This window comes from Neurospora crassa, linkage group III (genome assembly GCF_000182925.2).
Source record: "Neurospora crassa OR74A linkage group III, whole genome shotgun sequence".
NCBI classification, from domain to species: Eukaryota; Fungi; Ascomycota; class Sordariomycetes; order Sordariales; family Sordariaceae; genus Neurospora; species Neurospora crassa.
In genome coordinates, this window is record NC_026503.1 from 121817 (window position 1) to 142406 (window position 20590).

A 20590-nucleotide genomic window follows, 5' to 3' on the forward strand; every position below is an offset into this window, starting at 1 on the left:
TCGGAAGAGGAACTGGACCCAGAGGTTAGTGATCATCGGGCCAGAGCTGCAACACATCAAGACTATGCGCATGAAATGATGAGTGAAAGAGTCCATAGGTAAAAAGTGGTAAAGGAGAAAAGCATACCTATTGGCAAACGCGAGTTAATCAAAAAAGACAAAAAGAACATACAACACCTGGGATTCGCTGGTCGTCACCGACCCAACTACTAGTCAGGCCCTCACTGGCTTATCTATGGGAGAGCGGACGGGATCCCGAGTTTTCCAGTGGGTATGGTCGTATGTGATATAGAAGGTTGTAAGTTGCGTTCATATTGGAGGTCTGAGAGGAGCAACAAGGAGATGATGCTCTGTTGGTCGGGGGAATGTCGTCCGATTTCCATAGGGAGACCTTCAGTTCCACTGTTAATCGCATGCCTACAGCAAGTACCTAGGTCCGATCGATGGATAGTCAAGCTATGGTAATTCAGTTTCGTCTCAACTGCACTTGTAGGGCAATTCACCTCTTCTAGTACTCTTGAATGTTCAATCATTTCAACCTCTACACTTGGCAGAATACTTGTACCTAGATCAGGCGCATTTCATTGACACGATTGTCACTGACCATGTTGCGTCGGCAAAAGAAATACCCCTAACACGGCGCACCAACGATTGCTAAGCATTGTTGATATCAAGTGCCAGCGCAAAAGGGTATCAATCGATCTGATAATGTCAGGAAAATCCAAGGTCACACCCCAAAAAAAAGAAAAAAAAAGTGTTGGGGATTTTTCCTTGCAGCGAAGAAGGAAGTTGGGTTGGGAGAGTTGCAGCCAGTGGCACTTTGGCTGACCCCACTTGGCATTGTTGTCGTGCTAGCTTCGCAACTGTGGTTCGTTTCAGGGTTGCATGTGAAATCGTCCGTCTTCGGAAGCTCGTTGATTTTTTTTTTTTTTTTTTTCTTTTTGGTTTAAAGGTTGCCGGTCCACGCGGTGAACATAGACTAGGGTACATAAAGCGAATGTCTCACAATCAAGCCACAAAGCGGGCTTTGATACCTATGTACACATGGAAGGTCGGTCTGAAGACCGAGTGCCCTGGAATGGCAGTGGAAGTGTTCCGTGGTTTGATCTGCTTCCACTTGCGAAGTGGACCTAAGCGAGCCGGTGGATCCTAGGTCTTGCTCCAGATACCTACCCCCGTCTGCCTGCCTGCCTGCCCCTGCCCCTCGAGTTGCCTGCCCGCTGCCCCCCCCCCCCCCCCCCCCCCCCCAAAGTCGATGCGGATCTGGCCGATGAAGAATGTCAAATTGCAAGCAGACACGACGCTAAGACCCTTTGTGCATGGACTAGGCAGGGGCTGCCATTTCCCATTGGTGCGAATTTGGGCGGTGAAAAGTCTGGGGCAGGCAAGGGCAAGGCCACCAAATTTGGAAACCGAGTTTTTCTTGTTTTGGGAATTGATGGTCGCCCGACTCGAGAGGGTTTGAGACAACTTGTGAGCCGAAGCTGACGGCTCAACGGTGCTGCAGAATATCCGGGGAAGAGCTGAAAGATGGATATGTACTTAGGAGTGTAGCGTACATGTAAAGTCCAAACGGAATTGGAGCTCGAGGAGAAAGAAGGGGAAAGGAATGCTTCTATGGAAGAAAGGTACAAAGTCCCAGCGAAGAAGAACTGCTCACCGCGCCATGGTTCGTTCGCTGGCATCCTCCAGGAAAAAAATAGAAAAGCCAAACCGACTTTCAAAAAGGCCGATCTGCAGAACCCCTATCAGATTAGGCGCAAAGAGGATGAGCAACCCAAGGAAAAGTCTGGCCACTCCATTGGTTCCCCGCCAGTTGTCAACCCTTCACTTCACCTCTCGCCTCGCAACCGACATGGATCTTGTGCTTTCAATCCTCAATCCTCACCGCAGTGTGAAGTCCGTCCTTCTACTTGTACACTACCGGTGAACCACTATCAGACCAACAGATCTAAAATCACAAGCATTTCGTTTCCCCCTTCGTCTCCTATTGGTATCTTCGTCTCCCTTTTTTTCTTGTTTTTGCCATACCCATTGGTCTCCTCCCCAGTCGAACTTCAAACCGCTCACCCCTCTCCTCGTTCCAGCCCGTCCTCTCCCGAATCTGGATCCTCCTGCCCGAACCCGCTCGTTTCGCTTTCGCTGGTGACGGTTGGTCAGTGTCAAAGATAAACCGCGCTAAGCATTTTCGCCTTGTGGATACCGTCTCCCAAACTGTCCCTGGGCCTGGGGGGCCCCTGAGGAGCCACCTATGTTACCCCCCCTTGCGAGTGAGGGGAAGGTCAAGCCAAGGACCCCAGGTATGGAGACCAAGAGATAAAAGAATAAAGCAAAAAAATAATTAGAAAAATCAAAAGTAAAGAAGGAAGAGAGGGCAATAAACACTCCAACGAATGCGCACATGGGACAAAAAAAAGGGAGACGGGCAAAAAAAGGAGCGCCGAACGATATCGGGGCCGTGCAGGGTTGAAGACGGTACAAAAAAAGAGAGAAGAAAGGAGCTAGCGCAATGCCTGTTGTCTGGACAAGGTCCAGTACACACTAGGGGACGCAGCTTGCTTGCTGATTAGATAGACTAGCTCACGCAGATAGAAGGAGACCCCATAACTTTTTTTTTCCCATCCCATCCCGTCCACCACCCTTTTGGCCGTCCCGTCCCGTCCCCGACTCCCTCTTCCTTTTTTTTCTTTTCTTTCTTTTCTCCCGAGCCTCTTCGTTTTCCTCCCATCACCAATTTCTTTTTCTGAAAGAGGTGTGTCGAGTGTGAGTTGAACCTCAGGTCTTCTTCCACACTACCTCTACCCTCCTCTTCCTACCCTCTTTCTTCACTTCTTGGATATCCTCAAGAAATATCACCACACCCAACAAACATGACGGTCACCACCCGCAGCCACAAGGCCGCGGCCGCCACCGAGCCCGAGGTTGTCAGCACCGGCGTTGACGCCGTCTCTGCTGCTGCTCCCTCCTCCTCCTCCTCCTCTTCCAGCCAAAAGTCGGCCGAGCCCATCGAATACCCCGACATCAAGACCATCCGCGACGCCATCCCCGACCACTGCTTCCGCCCGCGCGTCTGGATCTCCATGGCCTACTTCATCCGCGACTTCGCCATGGCCTTTGGCCTCGGCTACCTCGCCTGGCAGTACATCCCCCTGATCGCCTCCACCCCGCTCCGCTACGGCGCCTGGGCTCTGTACGGCTACCTCCAGGGTCTCGTCTGCACGGGCATCTGGATTCTGGCGCACGAGTGCGGCCACGGCGCCTTCTCGAGGCACACGTGGTTCAACAACGTCATGGGGTGGATTGGCCACTCCTTCCTCTTGGTCCCTTACTTCAGCTGGAAGTTCAGCCACCATCGCCACCATCGCTTCACCGGCCACATGGAGAAGGACATGGCGTTTGTGCCTGCCACCGAGGCTGATCGCAACCAGAGGAAGCTGGCCAACTTGTACATGGACAAGGAGACGGCCGAGATGTTTGAGGATGTGCCCATTGTCCAGCTCGTCAAGCTCATCGCCCACCAGCTGGCCGGCTGGCAGATGTACCTCCTCTTCAACGTCTCCGCCGGTAAGGGCAGCAAGCAGTGGGAGACTGGCAAGGGCGGCATGGGCTGGTTGAGGGTTAGCCACTTTGAGCCTTCCTCTGCTGTGTTCCGCAACTCCGAGGCCATCTACATTGCCCTGTCCGATCTTGGTCTCATGATCATGGGCTATATCCTCTACCAGGCCGCGCAGGTTGTTGGCTGGCAGATGGTAGGTCTGCTGTACTTCCAGCAGTACTTCTGGGTTCACCATTGGTTGGGTAAGTTGTCTCTCGCCCATTTCGCCTCTGTCTGGTGGTTCTTGTGATCTTTGTGGAATTAGCGCACTAACTCTCGCTCCCTCTCAAAACAGTCGCCATCACTTACCTCCACCACACCCACGAGGAAGTCCACCACTTTGACGCCGACTCGTGGACCTTCGTCAAGGGCGCTCTCGCCACCGTCGACCGCGATTTTGGCTTCATTGGCAAGCACCTCTTCCACAACATTATCGACCACCACGTCGTCCACCACTTGTTCCCGTAAGTCTTCAGATCAGATATCCCTGCTATTTTCTCATTTAAAACCATCCCCTCAATGTCCCTCGCTAACGCCCCAAATCCTGCACAGTCGCATCCCCTTCTACTACGCCGAAGAAGCCACCAACTCGATCCGCCCCATGCTCGGCCCCCTCTACCACCGCGACGACCGCTCCTTCATGGGCCAGCTGTGGTACAACTTCACCCACTGCAAGTGGGTCGTTCCGGACCCCCAGGTCCCCGGCGCGCTTATTTGGGCGCACACCGTTCAGAGCACCCAGTAAGCAGTTCTTTTCTGCTTCCTGGGGCACTCTGAGGAGGCTACCTACCTACCTAGGTACTCGAGTGCTGGCTGCTGCCCTGGTTTAGTGCTACCTACTTCGGTAGCTCTAACCGGTACCAGAAGAACGATGTTGGAAAAAAGGAGGGAGAAAGACTGGAAGAAAAGGAAAACAAAGAAATCTCAACTCTTCTTCATGATTGATGGATCTGTGCCACGTTCTGATTGGTTCGGTCGGTCAAAAGGCGTACATAACGGTCACCATTGAAAGGTCTGGATAACTCGGTACCTGGAATTTCACATCAAACAAGTGATAGACGAGAGAGAGAGTCTGGTAGAATAGAGGTATGGTAGATCTGGAAGCTATTAGACTTACTAGAGCTATAGATAGACAAAGAGGATAGAGCGAGGGTATGTGTGTGTAGAGGTAGAGATGCATCATAGAAGGGAGGGCATGCATGCATGATTGAAGAACCAAAAGAATGATACCCACCATAAACATCCAGAGCTTACCTATTGAGGTGTTTCCCTGTGTGTCCTGCGAGAAATGATCTGATTCGCCCGAAGATGAACAGCCCCAGAAGCTGCGCTCGAAAAGTTGGAAGCTCGAAAAGTTGGAAGCTGGTTGAGATCACCTGCGGCTAGCCAATCTTATCAAAATATGTTCAACATGTCTCGCTCAGCGAAAGAAGGGTACGAAAATAGTCTACTCACCTCATCTTTGACAAAATTTGGAAACATCTCCTATCACCACCCAACAGCAGCAGTGCCCGGAACCGCACCACATAAACAAAGAACCAAACATCAAAGTCGTATTTTCATCTACTTACTACCTACTTTCCCACTACCAATCAAAGTTGCCATGTTCATCGATATCTATGCATCATGTTCGCAATCCTCCCTCCTCCCATCAGTGCGAACGATCGTCCTGTCAATTTTCCCCCCAACCGACAGGACAGTCTGATCAACACCGAACCCTTTTGTACTTTGCTTGCTTGCTAGTTACCGTAAGAAAGTGGAACTTGCAATCTAGGTTTCCAAAGAATAACTCAACACATTCTCGAACCATTCGATCCCGATCCGATCTGGTGCTGTTCCAAGTCAACCATAAGGGTAAAAAAGACCTTTTTTTTTTCCCGTTTTTCTCCACATGGCCTTTTTTTGTTTTTCGTCATTTTTTTTTTTTTTTTTTTTTTTTTTTTTTCCCATTCTGTCCTTCCTCTTGTCTGTTTAAACTCTCGTTTTGGTTCAGCTCCTTTTCCTGTCTTCGCTCAACGCGCCCAAAAACCGCTCAAAAGCAGCCTCACTAAAGTGCCTGTCTGTCTCGCCATGTTCTCGCCGTCCTATCAAAACAGATAGGCCCACGCATTGTCCTTCATCTCGCAACAAGAAAAAAGAGATGATATGGACAAAAGAAAGGGACATAAAAGAAAGGAAAAAACACACCGCTGTCAAAAAACCCCGAGTCCTTGAAAATGACAAAACGATAAACACAACCCACGGATCGCTTGTCGCGCGGTATCTCGTCAAGTAATGGCTGTACAAGAATGTACACGAAACCTAAGCCGAGGAGAGCCAGAGTACCAGAAAAACCACATAACCAAACCAAAAACGCCGTCATTACCTCATTAGATGTCTCTTGAAAATTCCATCACTGTCATCCTTGTGGCCTCCCAACAATCCCAGTTCCATCCCCCATTCCCCATGACCCATTTCGACCACAAGCCCCTTTCCTAAGCCTGTCCGACCTCCCAGATTGTTTCCCAGTGTCGACTCGTATTTGTCCTGTCCACCATCGAATCTTATTGAAACGTTATGAAAGTTGCTCCCGTAATGATGAACTTGGATGTGAACGCTCATGAAAGCATGTATGCCGGAACAGTATTTGCCGTGACAAATACGAAAATGTAGCAAACGGGTGTCTGATGCCATCATTGTCAACAGTTTATTCCATGGCCGCAACGGACTTCTCAGCGCGCGCGCGCATGTGATCCGCATGGGTTTCGAGACAAGAGGATATCAAACGGGTTACTAAGAGTTGATTAGCGTTTGCTTTCTCAATTACGTCTGGCGGGAAATGAAACTTACCCGGCCACACAGCGCCCTTGTCAATGAGATACGCCGTGATCCGCAGTATCTTGGCTGCATAACCCATATGTTCATCCCGCTGACCATTGTTGACATTGTTGAGACCATCGCCATTGGGACCATGAGACGTCTGGTCCGCATTCATCTTGAGCTCCGCCCGCTGGATTATCTCTTGAATCTTACCCAACAGCTTGATGTCATCGTCCTCCAGGAGAACCACCGCGGGCACTTCCTTTAGGTCGACATCGTCCCGACCAAGAATCCCCAGGTATCGCCCAACGCGGTCTTGCAGCGTGGCAACCCACTCAGCCAGAACCTGTGCGCAATCAAACGTGCAGATGGCTGACTGCACAGGCAGCTCGCGAGCGGTCGCATCGGCAAACGTTACATTGAACTTGTCCGCATTGAGCAACGAATCAGCCGCAATGAAACCTGCCTTTCGGAGATGGCGTTCTCTCCGTGGATCGGACCTGTTGTTCGTAATAGCAAGTGGCGACTGGCCGAGGTTGAGATTGGAAAAGGCTTCAGGCCTGGCGGTATTCGCGTCTTCTGGTGCAAGATTGATAGCGATTGGGGTCTGCTCTGCATGTTGGACTATCTCAGAGCCGCGAGCCAGCTCCTCTGCCATGCCATCCCAATCCCGCTGCCAAAACTTCTCCTTGACGCGAGAAAAGTTAACGTAGAGACGGACGTAGGCAAGATCAAGCAACGGAATGGCATCAGCGGCCAGCGGCCCCTTACCAAACGGATTTGGACGTTCTGGGCTATGGTGGGGATTGCTCTCCCATACGGCTTTCCACGCGCGAAGAGCTGGCTCAATGTGTCGATGCATCTTTTCAGTCTCTTCATTCGTCCAAACCTTGTTGTGGTGGCGTTGGCGAGTTTCCCAAATGTAGTTGTGCAGGGCATTGATAAGAATAAGACAACCAAACGTGCTTGGCTTCGGAAGGTTAGTGGTGGAAAAATCGTTGCCGTCCGCCAACCTTGAAGCCACTTTCTGTCTCTGGAGGAGTGCCCCCAGGGCCTCGTGAAACGTCATCCGGTTATGGTTTGCGGCCGCGACGCCACCCTGAGCATGGAAGATTTGACTAGAATCCGCAGCAAAGAACTCTTCATCACATGGGAGGTCGAGGAAGATTTCGGAGTTGGTTAAGGCTGGCGTGTGGTTATAAGCGGATACCACGAGGCTAGAAAGAATAAACACGGTATAGAGCGTCCGCTTCCTCTCCTCCATGGACTTCCAGCGGAGCCATTCCACCTCTGCCGCATTCCAGCTTACATCCATATCCATCGTATCGACATCGACGCTGGGCTCGATCCTGATCGGGTTCAGCAGCTCAGCTCCTTGGGCCAGACTTACCAGCGCGGCAGCGTGGGTTGACGCAATTTCGCCGGAACGCTTGTCGCCGCAATTGTGGCCATAAATGACGTTGAGGAGCATGGCTTGAACAAGCCAGACGGGCGTCTCTACCGGGTTTTCCTGCTGCTGTAACGTATGGTCCGACATGGACGGTCGTCGGAAATCTGCCTTCCTAACGTTTGCTTTTCTTCTCTCATCAAGGTATAATTGGATCATCTTTTTCGCCATACCGAACAAATCCATCGATATCTGCTGCTCCATTTCGTAGAGGGCGCCGATCGCCGCCATTGAAAGGAGAAGGCAGCCGCTTCCGCCAATACCGTTATCCTGTCCGTTAACCGGGAGCGTGGGAACGTCGAACGAGAGTGTCGGTATGTGGAGGAACGGCAGATGTGGGTGGAAATATCGCAAATAAGCACTGACGTATCGTTGGAGGTCGTGGGTGTTCGGGAGGGTGTTGGGGAGCTCGGTGCTGGTGGTTGTCGTCGGCGATTGTGTCGACAACGGGGAGCTGCTGGTTGTCGCGTACGAGTATCTTCGAGCTCCGAACTGGGAAGCCTGGGAGGCCGTCAGGGCACCTAGGATGGCATGTCTTGTTGAATCAGTGATTGTCGAGACGGGTAAGGTGCCATGAGTACTACCATTCATGGACGACGGCGTCTCCGGGCCGGCACCGAAATTGTTCAGTGCATTGTTCATGTTTTGACCATTGAGGCCCGAGAATATGTTGGGACTTAGCGAGTTCATTGAGGACGGTGGTGTCGAAAAGTAGGCATCGCCAATATGCTTGCTGGATGGAGCGGGCTGCGGCGAAAGGGGGACCCCGGTCAAGAGATCGGGGAATACGGTGTTGCCCATGTCGCCGAGAGAAAACGAGTTGGGTATTTGCGGGGGCCCCATTATACTGCCCTGCCAGATCGAGCTCGTCTCCACAGCGGGAGCGCGGTGATTCGATCCATCCACCATTACGTCGCTGATGCCGCTCTGGCTGGCAGTGCTAATGGCCGAAGGCGAGGATCGGTCAATGACATGGTCGTGAAGATCGTTGTTGAAGGACATTTGCTGGTCAAAACCTTGTAGCCAGTCAAAGTTATCATCCAGATGCTGGCCGCCTGTCATATCGGGAAGCCCGTGTGGAAAGGGAGACAAGGGGTCTACGCCCATCAGGTTCGGCGAATCACTGTAATGAAGTGCATTGGGATTGATGGTCGAGGCCGGGCTAAACAGCATCGAGGGGTCCCCGAAGTCGAACTCTGGGTTGAAGGGCATAATGGGAGCTGTCCTCAAGCCCGTAGAGAAGTCCATGCCGTTCATGGTATGAGTCTCCAGTTTGGGGAGTCCGTGAGGAACGCCGCGCTGCACCATGGCGTTGGCCATCCCGGTATAAGCGTGATGATCAAAGTTGTGGTGAGGGAAGCCAGCCAAGCTGGGATGTCGGCTGTGTTGTGATGGCATAGCCCTGGCCGCCTGAGCATTGGCCGCAGCGATCAACTGCATTGTCGTAGTGTCGACGTGACTAATGGTGTTTGCTCGAGGCCGCATGGCAGCAGTGACTGCTGCTTGGGCGGCAGCATTGGGGCCAGGGCCAGCGACGCTATTCTTGCGGACCCGGTTGTTACCACCGGCCATAGGCGCGCTCGTGCTCTCGCGGCGATTGCGAGGACGCGACGATGGGGTGGTACTCTGATGTAGCTTCTGCTGGTGCCGCAACAACAGATCTCTGCGGGCAAAGCATCTCGCGCAATCTGGGCACTCGAAGGGCTTTTCTTTGGTGTGGGATCGCTCATGGCGCTTGAGGTGTTCCAGACGGGCAAAGGACCGCTGGCATGTTCCGCAGACGTGAGGACGGGGTTTGTCTGTCTTGGGTGGAGGGAAGTTGTTGGCAGGAGCAGCGGGGACTTGGGTATTCACTGTAATGGTAGCGGCTTTCAAAGTCAGCCATTCATGGTCAGCCAAGCAGCTCAAGGTCCAAGAGGAATGGGAAGACCACGCGACGATTGATGGTCATTGACAGGGCTCAAGAAAAGCATGGAAGTAGGCAGCAATGGATAAGGCGATCCCGCGGAGGGGTGGTAAGCAAAGTAGTAAAGCAGCAAAGCAGCAGAGGGGCATGTGTTGGGCATACCAGGCTCATCACCAGCAACGGGAGGTTTCCCACTGGTCGGCGATGGGGATGCCGACGTTGTCGAGTTGTTGGACATGTTGGTGTCGACCTCGAGCTTGCCGGCGGGGTCGCTCGAGAGGGGCATTGTGTGCGGTAAAGAGGAAGAAGGGGAACGGGCAATACAGGGTCAATTGAAAGCTTGTTGGTAGTATGATGGATCAAACAAGCTTTGTGCGGGTGGCACGGAGAGAATCGAGGCGACAAATGCTTGTTTGGGTTGTTGTCAAAGGGAAGAGCAGCGAAGCTCAGTCGGCTGTAGAAGAGGGCTGGGGGACGCTGTTTTGGTTCAGGTACCGCCCGACAGATACAGCAGCGTATTAGCCGATGACAGGCGAGATCGATGGGTACCTAATCGTCTGGTGTTTGGATATCGTACGGCAGAATATCTCGTCTGATTAAAGTGGGCAGTTATTTGGGAGATCTGACCGCGGGCTGTAGCTTTGACGACGATGATGGGAGTTGCTAGTAGTAGAGATGGTTGTGGTGGGGATTGATTGAGGTGGGCGTCTTAATGGTGGTGGTGGTGGTGGTGGTGGTGGCGGCGGCGGTGGTAGCGGTGGTCCGAGAGAATAACAGTACAGCGCCCCGAATCAGCGGCAGCATGCTAGGGATTGCGACGACGTCAACAACAACAATAACAACAACAAAAACAGACAGATGGCAATTCGGCTGGCGTCAACTCAAAATTCCGTCTCGACTAGATATCTAGGTACTTACCTAGTCTGTTAGTTCAGTTGTTTCACCGTAGCTCGATATTATTTTTGGTGTTGTTCGAACCTGATGATTGTTAGGCGAAATTCTGTTGATCGGCTGTTTCGAAGCCAGACCCGACCGGAACTGTGACTCGAGTGGAAGGAAAGAGACGGGACGTGGACGGCGTGGTGAGGGCGGCGTGGAAGGGGCAGAAAGCAAAAGGCCAAAATGCTGGGCCGGGGGGGCAAAAGTGGACGCCTGGAGGGGGACGGACAAAACAGTTCACAGTTCACTGCACTGTGCACCTACGGTACTTACCTCTACTGAGTGAAGAAGAAGTGAAAGTGAGTGCTGCTGCTGAGTACTGTGACCGTGTCCCACTGTGAACGACCTCGAGAATCCGTCTCCATCGGCTCGGCTGGCATTGACTTCCACTTGGTTTGGAAGCTGTGATGACTGGATGAATGAAATGCCGTGATATGACAGGTCATTGGAGACCCTTCATCCAGCCAGGTTAGGTACTGGCTTCCATGTTCCTGTCCCGTCGTATGTAATAGGGTAGCAGGTAGGTACTATGCGGTGGTAATCACTGTGTGTAGAGGAATGGTGCGGGAGGAACTGGGTGAAGGAACATCGAGGCTCTAACTACTAGTAGCTCTAACGAGGTGTGTCACTGTGTGGAGAATCCTCGATGGTGATTGGAGCTGAGTACCTAGGTACAGTAGAAACCCCCCCTTTTGCAACTAATGCGGGCAGCCCAGAATTTTTGCAAAAGGGGGGGTTTTGCAACTGGGGGTTACCCCATGTCAAAAGTACTAAAATCCCATATATTTTTACTCTTTTCTACATTACAACATCCCCTCAATCGTAACTTAAATCTTCCTATTATTTCGCTATCCTTCTATTCACTATTTTAACCGCCTTAGCTATTAAACTTCCTCGAACTTAAAGCAATCCTTTTTAAACGCTTAGTTTAATATATTATTAAAACGCTACACTACCTCTTTATTTAAAAGTATAACTACTAGTTTATATAAGCGGTTATCCTCGGCCTCCTCTATAGTCTTACCTTAGTTATTTTCTACCTTCCAATCCCTAATAATACTCTTAAGTACCTCCTCCGCTATCTTTAACTCTACGGGTACCTCATTCTCGTCTTTAAGATTCAAAAAATTGAAGAAACTTATCCGTTCTCGTATAGGGACATAATCATTAACTTACTCAAAAAGGACATTCACATCTAACGGCAACTACTCAATAACTCTAAATACCTAAATATTAATACTTAAGATAATAGACTTAATTTAACAGTTCAAAATAGTTTCAAATTTAACTTCAAAGTACCAGATTTATAAAGTGAATTTCAATACCTATTTAAAGTTCATTTCAATAATATACTCCTTAATAATAGAAGTATTAATAAATTAATTATATATCCAATATAAAAAGTAATAATAATAGTAAACTTTAAAACTATTCATTACCCTCTAATCTATTAATTAATATAAGAATATACTATTTAAAGGAAGAAATTTAATAATAATATTAAGGGGTAGAGGGGAAAGTTTAATGCTAAACTTATATATAGAGAAATTATCGAATGACAAAAAAGCCCTTTCTCTAGGCTTTTTATAGTTAATATAAATATAAAAGTATCGGAGCTATTCTTATATAATTTTCCTTATTATTTAGGCGGCGTTATTATTTCTCTAAACAATTTGTATAGTATTCTAATTAAACCCTCTTAACGTATACGGCTCCCTAAATCTCTTAATTACCTATATATTAAAAAAGTCATCACTAATATCATTTATTGTAAAAGTAAGTAATATCCGTAATTTATCTTTCTTAGTACTAAAGTGTAATTTAGAAGTAAAGCTATACGAAGTAATTGATACGGGAGTATCGCATGTATGATTAGATCAATTGACTAGAGTAGACTGGGCATAGCTGTAAGCCATGCCCACCCCCGATGGAGGCACTGGTATGCCCAGGCACGTGCCTTAGCACGTACCCGGCTACCCGGTCGCTGGACCTGCAGGCTAGCTATAGACCAGCGATAAGATAAGGGAATTCCTATAAAGGGATTCCCGTGCGGGCCGGCCTCCAGCCAGGCCTTTCTTCCTCTATCATCTTCTTCTTTAATATTATAATATACACCAATATTATAATATTTAAAAATACCTATATTACCCTATTAAATAGTAATTATAATTAAATATTCAATAACTATTATAAACAATATACTCCTCGCACCCTCTAGTAAATTTACTAACTCCCTTTATTGCGAAACTTGCTAATCCGATCGAACGATCTTCTATTATATAGGACGTCGATCCTACAATTATATCCCCCAACTTTAATAATTTGCTTATTACGAAATAGCAATCGTAGTCGCTTCTATACTACATTATTACGCTCGTATCGACTTGCATCGAACGAGTGTATAAAAACCTTTATACTACCCTAATCCGAGCTTCTTAAGATCCTCGACGCGAAGGGTAACCCCGCGATTCTACTCGTTGTAAAATAATTATTATTCCCTCTTTCTCCTCCCTTCTAGAATTATCGGCCGCTTATTTAAAGTACCCTTAGTAATAGCCTCCTATTTATTTCCCTCACTTTTACCCTAATCTCTATATTTAAATACATTTATAATTGTAGGAAGACGGACTTATATTAATTTTCATCGCCTAGCAATTATTTACTATTATTATAGCCGGTGAAGACCCTCCTCCCCCCGACCCCGTAATAATACATCGCTTGCCTCGCAAAATCTCAATTCCCCCAATATATAACAAGAATTATTTAAATAATTAATTTACTATTCTATAGCCTATTAATTCAATACGCGACGCTTCGATTCGTAATATTACTTAGGTTTATATAATTTAAATAAAGCTTAATAACCCCGGTAATACTACTAAGTAAATTTAGGCGAAGCTTAATATTATCGGTAGTATTATCTCTACTATTATAAATATATTGTCCCTTTTAAAAAAGTCTTTAATTATTAACCCCCCCAAGAACCTTACGCCTCCTAAAACTTCCCCTTAGAAATATATATTTCCCTATAATAACTATAATACCGCTACGTTCGGTTGCGATGACGATTCGGATAATAATAACTCTAATAAAGGCTTTGATATACTTAAATACGTTAATAATAAAAAAATTTAGAAACGCCTAAATTATATAGATATTTTAATTAAGAATATAAATTTAAATATAAGATAATTTAAAGACTAAGTATATATTTAGTTCGAGAAGAATACCGCCGCCGCTCGTAAGAGGGACGACTATATTAACCTTCTTAAGACTAATATAGCGAATAACTATAAAAAATTCTTAGCTGCTATTATTAAATTTGTTAAACTTAAGGGTAAGGAGAAGGTAATCGACCGACTTGGATATATTCTCGGCGCCTAATCCGAGGATTTAGATATTATAATTATTTATCGCAATTTAAAATTTAATTACTCTAACCCGGCTAAATTTATTTAAATAAATTATAATAATAGCGAAGGCCCTTTATACCCTAGACCTAATATTTATTATAAGTCCTCCGTCGAAGATTTTAACGAAATAGACGAGGTAGCCGGTACTATCTATATCGAAGTCCTACCGTATTTATATTAAAATTTAAAGATCCGCGAAATTATTCCTATTAATAATATACTAATCCCTAAATTATATCCTCGTCCCTACCCTACCGCCAACTATAATAGTAATTTATTAATTTATATATATAATTATATTTATATTACCTCCCCTACCTATAAGGATTCTAATATCCCTCCCGACCCGCGTTTTACTAACTTATTTAATAACAGTACTAATATTAATAAAAAGAATTTCTTTAAATTTATTAATAATATTAAGGATTGTAATTTCAACCTTCGTAAACTATTAAAGAAGTAAGCCGCTATATATAAAAGGTACTTATAAAAAATCTACAACCTCTACGCTAAATGTATCCATTTAGTAGCTTACCCTAATCTTTCCCCCTTTAAAGTTAGTAAGGCTATTGTAAAAAAAACCGCTAAGAATATTACTAACTATAGTAAAATTAATAAAATTAGAAATACTATCCCTGTTGTAGCTAACCCTATTAATAAGGCTAGAGGCGGAGGCCCCCCTATTCCCCCTACTAGTACCTATACTATTATAAACTTAGGCGAACCTAATAACGATTTTAATAATAATAATAATAATAATAATAATAATAATACTTTTAACTTCGGATATTTTAATATTTACGCCCCTCGTCGTACTCCCCCGCGTCGTTGCGCCGTTCCTACCTACGTAGATGAAGAGGATAATAGTAATAATACTAAGTTTAAATTTAAATATAACGATATTAGTATTTTTAATTTATTTACGGACAACCCCGAAGATATAAGTATAATTAAATCCGGTACTTAAACTATTTATACGGACGTTACTATATTTATTAATTACTTTAATACTTTAATCGAAATTAATTCTAAGTAATTTATTAAAAGGTAATTAATCTACTTATAGCCCTTATTCTTATAAGGTACTATCTACCTTTAGTAGAACAATTAATTAACCTTTAATAAATAGAAGAAATTTTATATCTCTTTAACTACCTTTATTACCGCCTTAGTAGAGAGGTTTATACCCAACTCGGCTACTATAACCCGTAAGTTTAATAAAGGAAAGTTTACCCTATATAATATTTATAAGGACGAGAATATTGTAATTATATACGTCTTAAAGTAGTTTTAACTCGCTTACACTATAGGTATTCTATCTAAAAGCGGTAATAATTGGTATAATATTATAGTCTAAATCTGGAATAACTTTAGCATTAATATTAAGACCGTCCTTCCTACCCCCCCCTCTTTCAATTATATTAAGAAGTACCTTCGCTAAATCAAGAAAATTAAAGCTATCCTCCTTACAATTACTAAAAGTAAGTATAATAATTATAATTATAATAATTATTACAATAATAATTACGCCGGTATTAAATAGAACTGCAATTGTAATTGCAATTATAATTATAATAATAGCAGTCGTAGCGATACTTATACTCCTAATTACAACTATAGCTCTAATTATAATTACGACCGTAGTTACGACTATAGTTATAACTGTAATTACAATTGTAACTATAACTATAATTGTAACTATAGCGATAAAAATAAAATTAAGGACTACGCTTACTACGTTGTGGAAAATTAAACGGAGGATTCTAACTTTATTAATTTCGTAGGAAATAATTCTAATAAATACGGTTCGGATAATTCGGTTTACTATATATATAATAGCGAATTAATTTATTTTAAGTACTTAATAGAGTTTAATTTAATAATATTAAAGGATAACTACACTTCGACCTATAATATAAAGAACTAACGCTACAATAAAATACCTTCTATTTACTTAAACGATACCTTTTATAATTGTAAAAAGTACGCTACTGCCTTTAAATCTAAAAATTAATTATTCGTTTATTTTAATATTTGTACTGCGCCGGCTCCCTCCGTTAACCTAGTATATTATACTAATTCGTACGTTACTATCCCTATTCGCATTACAATACCCTAAACCGACGAACTCTTTAAAATAGAACCCCTCTCCGGTTTTACTTACCTTCGAATTATAGCGAAGGTATCCCTAAATATAGAGGAAGTTAAAATATATATAGACCCTAAAGTTGGGAAGATTATTATTAGCCGACTATTCCTAAAAATATTCGAATATTCTATTTCTAAAGACTATACAATAAGGGTTAAGGGAATTAGTAGCAAACCTACTAAATTTAATAAATAGGTAACGTTTATAATATACTTACCCGGTAAAGACTTTAAAGGTACAATTACACTACTTAAAATTATAGTAGCTAAATAGGTTATTAATAAATTAGAGTTTAACCTTCTTTTAGCAAACTCCTTCCTCTACCTCCATCAAATATATATTAACTATTACAAAGTAGAAGTTCGTCTTCTATAAAATAACTTCAATACTGCCTTCGAAATGTTTAAATTACCTAACCGTTACTTAAGGAAAGTCGTAACCGAAAAGAAGGTCATTCTCCGCCTTAGCGAAGAACGCATAGTCCCGCATCCTAGGTAGACATTTATAAGACCGCTATAATTACGCAGATCCTCAACACTATAGAATCCAATCCCTCACTTACTATCGCCCAGGCTATAGACATAATATATTAAATATATTCGGTACCAACTAACGTAAATCTCAATATCGATCTCAATACCTTTGCTCTTACAATTTAAATTAATTTAATAACCAAGACCTACGAATTCACCCCGACCGACCGAATTAACTAACCAATACCCGATAAATAATTTACCTTTAGTATCCGTATAGACGATAAGGAGCCTAAAATTATTATTAAGGAAGGTATTTATATATTCACCGGCAATAAACGCATTTCGAAATTACTAGCGAAGCTCGCCTAACAATTCCTTACATTATAGAAGGAAGGAGGTCTAATAAATATACTTAATAAGAATATAATAAAGGTCCCTTTAATTAAAGGTTAATAGAATTATAAAATCGCCGCTAGGATATATCCTATTAATTAGAAAGATTAAGCCGTAATTAACAAAATCTTCGATTCTCTCTATAAGCAAAGTAAAATAGACTAGGTAAAACACGCAATACTATTTACACATCCTATATTTATTATTTAATAAGAAACTAAGAATAATCCTAAGGGTAAACCCATTATCGACCTTAAGATCCTTAATAACCTTACTATTCCCAATAACTACCTATTACCCTTATAAAGCAAAATTATTGCTTTTATACGTAAAAAGGTTATTATTACTATTATTAACGCCGTTTTATTTTTTTATTAATTTAGTATTTAATAAAAATATTAAGACCGCTTTACCCTTATTACTTATTAAAGGCTCGAACAACCTACAATCGCTTAAATAGAATTTAAAAATACCCCTACTTATATATAGTATTTTATAAATATACTTTTACAAAAATATAAGGATTATTATTGTATTTATATTAACAATATTATTAACGCTTTAAATTCGGTTGAAAATTATTTAAAGTACTTAAATACTATTTTCACTTTATTCGTATTGAAAAATATAGTCCTATTATTTAAGAAATCCTACTTCGGCTACCCTAGCATCGAATTCTTAGGGTTTTACATTAACGGCTTTAATTTATTAATTACTAAGGAGCGTATTTAAGCATTTAAAAATTTAATCTTTCCTAATACCTTTAAGGCGTTTAAATAGTATATCGGTAGTACTAGTTTCCTCCGGTACTTAATACTTTATTATACCTAGCTCGTTAAACTATTTTAAAACTAGAAAATTTCCCTCCTCGTAGAAGGGCGTAAATTAGGGCGCGTTAAAATAGGTAAGCCGGCTAAACGCGCTGTGTACTATATAAAGACTACTTATATATTAACCCTAGTTGAAATAGTTATATTCGAAGCCCTTTAACGTATTATTTATAACGAGGGTATTATCCTATACTATTTCAACCTAGATTACTTAGTCTTCCTCTAAATCGATAATTCCCTTAAGTAAAGATTCGGAATTATAATATTTCACTTAAAAGAAGATTATATTTAAACCGAGGGTACGCTAATCCTATCTTCGCAAATACTCCCTATTATATTCCTTAATAAAGTCCTTATTAAAGCCGAAATATAATATAGTCTATTGGAATTAAAAGTCGTTTATTTTATATAGGCTATTAAGAAGCTTTATACTTAGCTATATTCCTATAATTAGGTTATTATAATATTAATTGACTATTCGGCTACAAAAGGAATTATATAGTAAATTTCGCTACAAACTACTTTAATAGACTATATTAACCGCCGGCTTATTAACGCTTCAATTTACTTTTCCGAATATAAATTAAAAATCTTCTATATCCCCGGTAAATTTAATTTTATTCTAGACGTATTAAATCGTTTAAAGGCTCGAAGTAATAAAGTAGGCAACCCCGATAGTATACTTATCTTTAATAATATTTAGACGGAGGATAGGGTATACTTCTTCAATAATATATAATATACGTTCTTAGAGGTATAAATAAGCCCTAAACTATACAAATCGTACGTAGTAGCTTATATAATCGATAAAAAGTTCGTTAAAGTTCTAAAATATTTGAAATAGCTAGAATATAAGAGGGTTTCCGAAGACGGAGATATTGTCTTTTTAAAGCCCGACTATCTATTCTTTATAAGGGATAGTTTAATCTATAATTAGTAAGTAAACGGTACTAAAAATCTCTATATTCCTAATAAATATATTAAAGACGTACTAGAGGCCGCTTACAACGATAAACACTATTTCGGCTACAACTAAATAATATACAATTTATAAGGCCTCTCCTTCCCTAATAAAATTACCCAAATACAAAAATATTTTAAATACTATCTAGCTTACTAATTTAATTAAACTAACTATAATCCCCCTATTAGCAATTACTAACTAATTAAACTTAAGGAAACTCTCCTAATACGTATCGTCTTTATCAATTTTATTATAGGGCTCCCCGAAGTATCTTTAGTAAATACCCTATAGTAAATGCCTAACTATAATACTTTTAATACTATAATGCCCGTTACTAATAAAATATTTAAAAAATTACTATTAATCCCTAAATATAAAACCTATATAATTGAAGAATAAGGTACTATTACAATTAGAATGTTTTTATTATATAATTAGGGATTTCCAATTGGTATTATCTCTAACTACAATTGCAAATTTATTTCGGTATATTAGCGAAGAATATAGACCGTTATAGGTACTAAACTACTTATAACTATTATATATTACCCCCTAAATAACGGAATTATTAAATATAAAAATTAAATTATTAAAATTACTATTCGCTTCTATGCCTTTTGCTACGAACTAGGATATAATTAGCTATTAATTATTCTATTACTTTAATAGTATTTCAATAGCGTATTTATTAAGAGTATTAAAACTTCTTCGTACGAATACTTATTTAGCTATAAATTATTAAGTCCTTTAAATATTACTATTGGAACTAATATTTATTCTCTTAAAAATAACCCCGTTATTAAAGACTATATCCACCAGGAAGCCCAACTCGCTATAAACTTTACTATTACCAACGCTAAATTTCGCTATAATATTAACTATTAGTAAGTAGACTTTAATATTAGTAATAAAGTATTCCTAAAGCTTTATTATAGCTATTATTTACCCGGCCGCCTTTTATACAAAGTATCCTAATAATATTCGGGTCCTTTTAAAATTATTTAGAAGATTAGACGTTTAGTTTACAAACTGGCATTGCCCCTAAGTATAAAGATATACCCTATAATTTCGGTCGCTTATTTAATTCTTACTCCGAATAATAATAACCCTTTTAATTATTTTACTCCCCCTCCTAAACCTATTAAGGACTCCTAGAGTAGTTCGGAAAATAACGAACGCCCTTATTATAAAGTCGAAAAAATTGTTAGCTATAAATAAGTTAATAGCAAAGTTTTGTACTATATTAAATAGAAAGGATATAAATATTATAATAACGAATAGTAAGATACGGAAAATTTAAAGAACACTAAAGAGGTTATAAACAATTATTAGAAATATTATTACAACGAGAGGAAGCTTAGAACGCCTTATTTATATATTAACGGATAGTATAGGGTACACTTTATAGATGAGAAGGATTATAAGGATATAGGCCCTCGAAGGAAATTATTAAAATAAAAGAAGTAAAGGCATTCCTATTAAAAATAATAGGGTCTCTCTTTGTAGCGCCGGGACTTAATACGGGAGTATCGTATATATAATTAAATTAATTAACTAAAATAGACTGGGCATAGCTGTAAGCTATGCCCACCCCCGATAGAGGCACTGGCATGCCTAGGTACGTACCTTGGCACGTGCCCGGCTGCCCGGTCGCTGGACCTACAAGCTAACTATAGACT

General features: G+C 42.1%; 2 protein-coding genes and 1 non-coding gene across 3 annotated transcripts; 1 reads left to right on the forward strand and 2 right to left on the reverse strand.

The window, feature by feature from the left end:
* Positions 1-165: 165 nt before the first annotated feature.
* On the reverse strand, positions 166-281 carry NCU15644. Its single transcript, XR_897843.1, has one exon. It is a non-coding gene; the product is annotated as a 5S ribosomal RNA (ribosomal RNA).
* Positions 282-2503: 2222 nt separating this feature from the next.
* Positions 2504-4849, forward strand: NCU09497 (bifunctional D12/D15 fatty acid desaturase). Its single transcript, XM_952764.2, has 3 exons — positions 2504-3798; positions 3891-4059; positions 4148-4849. Exons 1-3 carry the CDS (start codon positions 2871-2873, stop codon positions 4338-4340), a joined length of 1290 nt encoding a protein of 429 aa, XP_957857.1. The 5' UTR covers positions 2504-2870; the 3' UTR covers positions 4341-4849.
* A 695-nt stretch (positions 4850-5544) lies between these two features.
* On the reverse strand, positions 5545-10766 carry NCU09496 (C2H2 transcription factor). The gene is made up of 4 exons (XM_952763.3): positions 10726-10766; positions 9910-10660; positions 6425-9694; positions 5545-6367 (listed from the first exon to the last, which is right to left on the reverse strand). The coding sequence occupies exons 2-4, from the start codon at positions 10031-10033 to the stop codon at positions 6282-6284; spliced, it is 3480 nt and encodes a 1159-aa protein (XP_957856.2). The 5' UTR covers positions 10034-10660; positions 10726-10766; the 3' UTR covers positions 5545-6281.
* Between the last annotated feature and the right edge of the window lie 9824 nt (positions 10767-20590).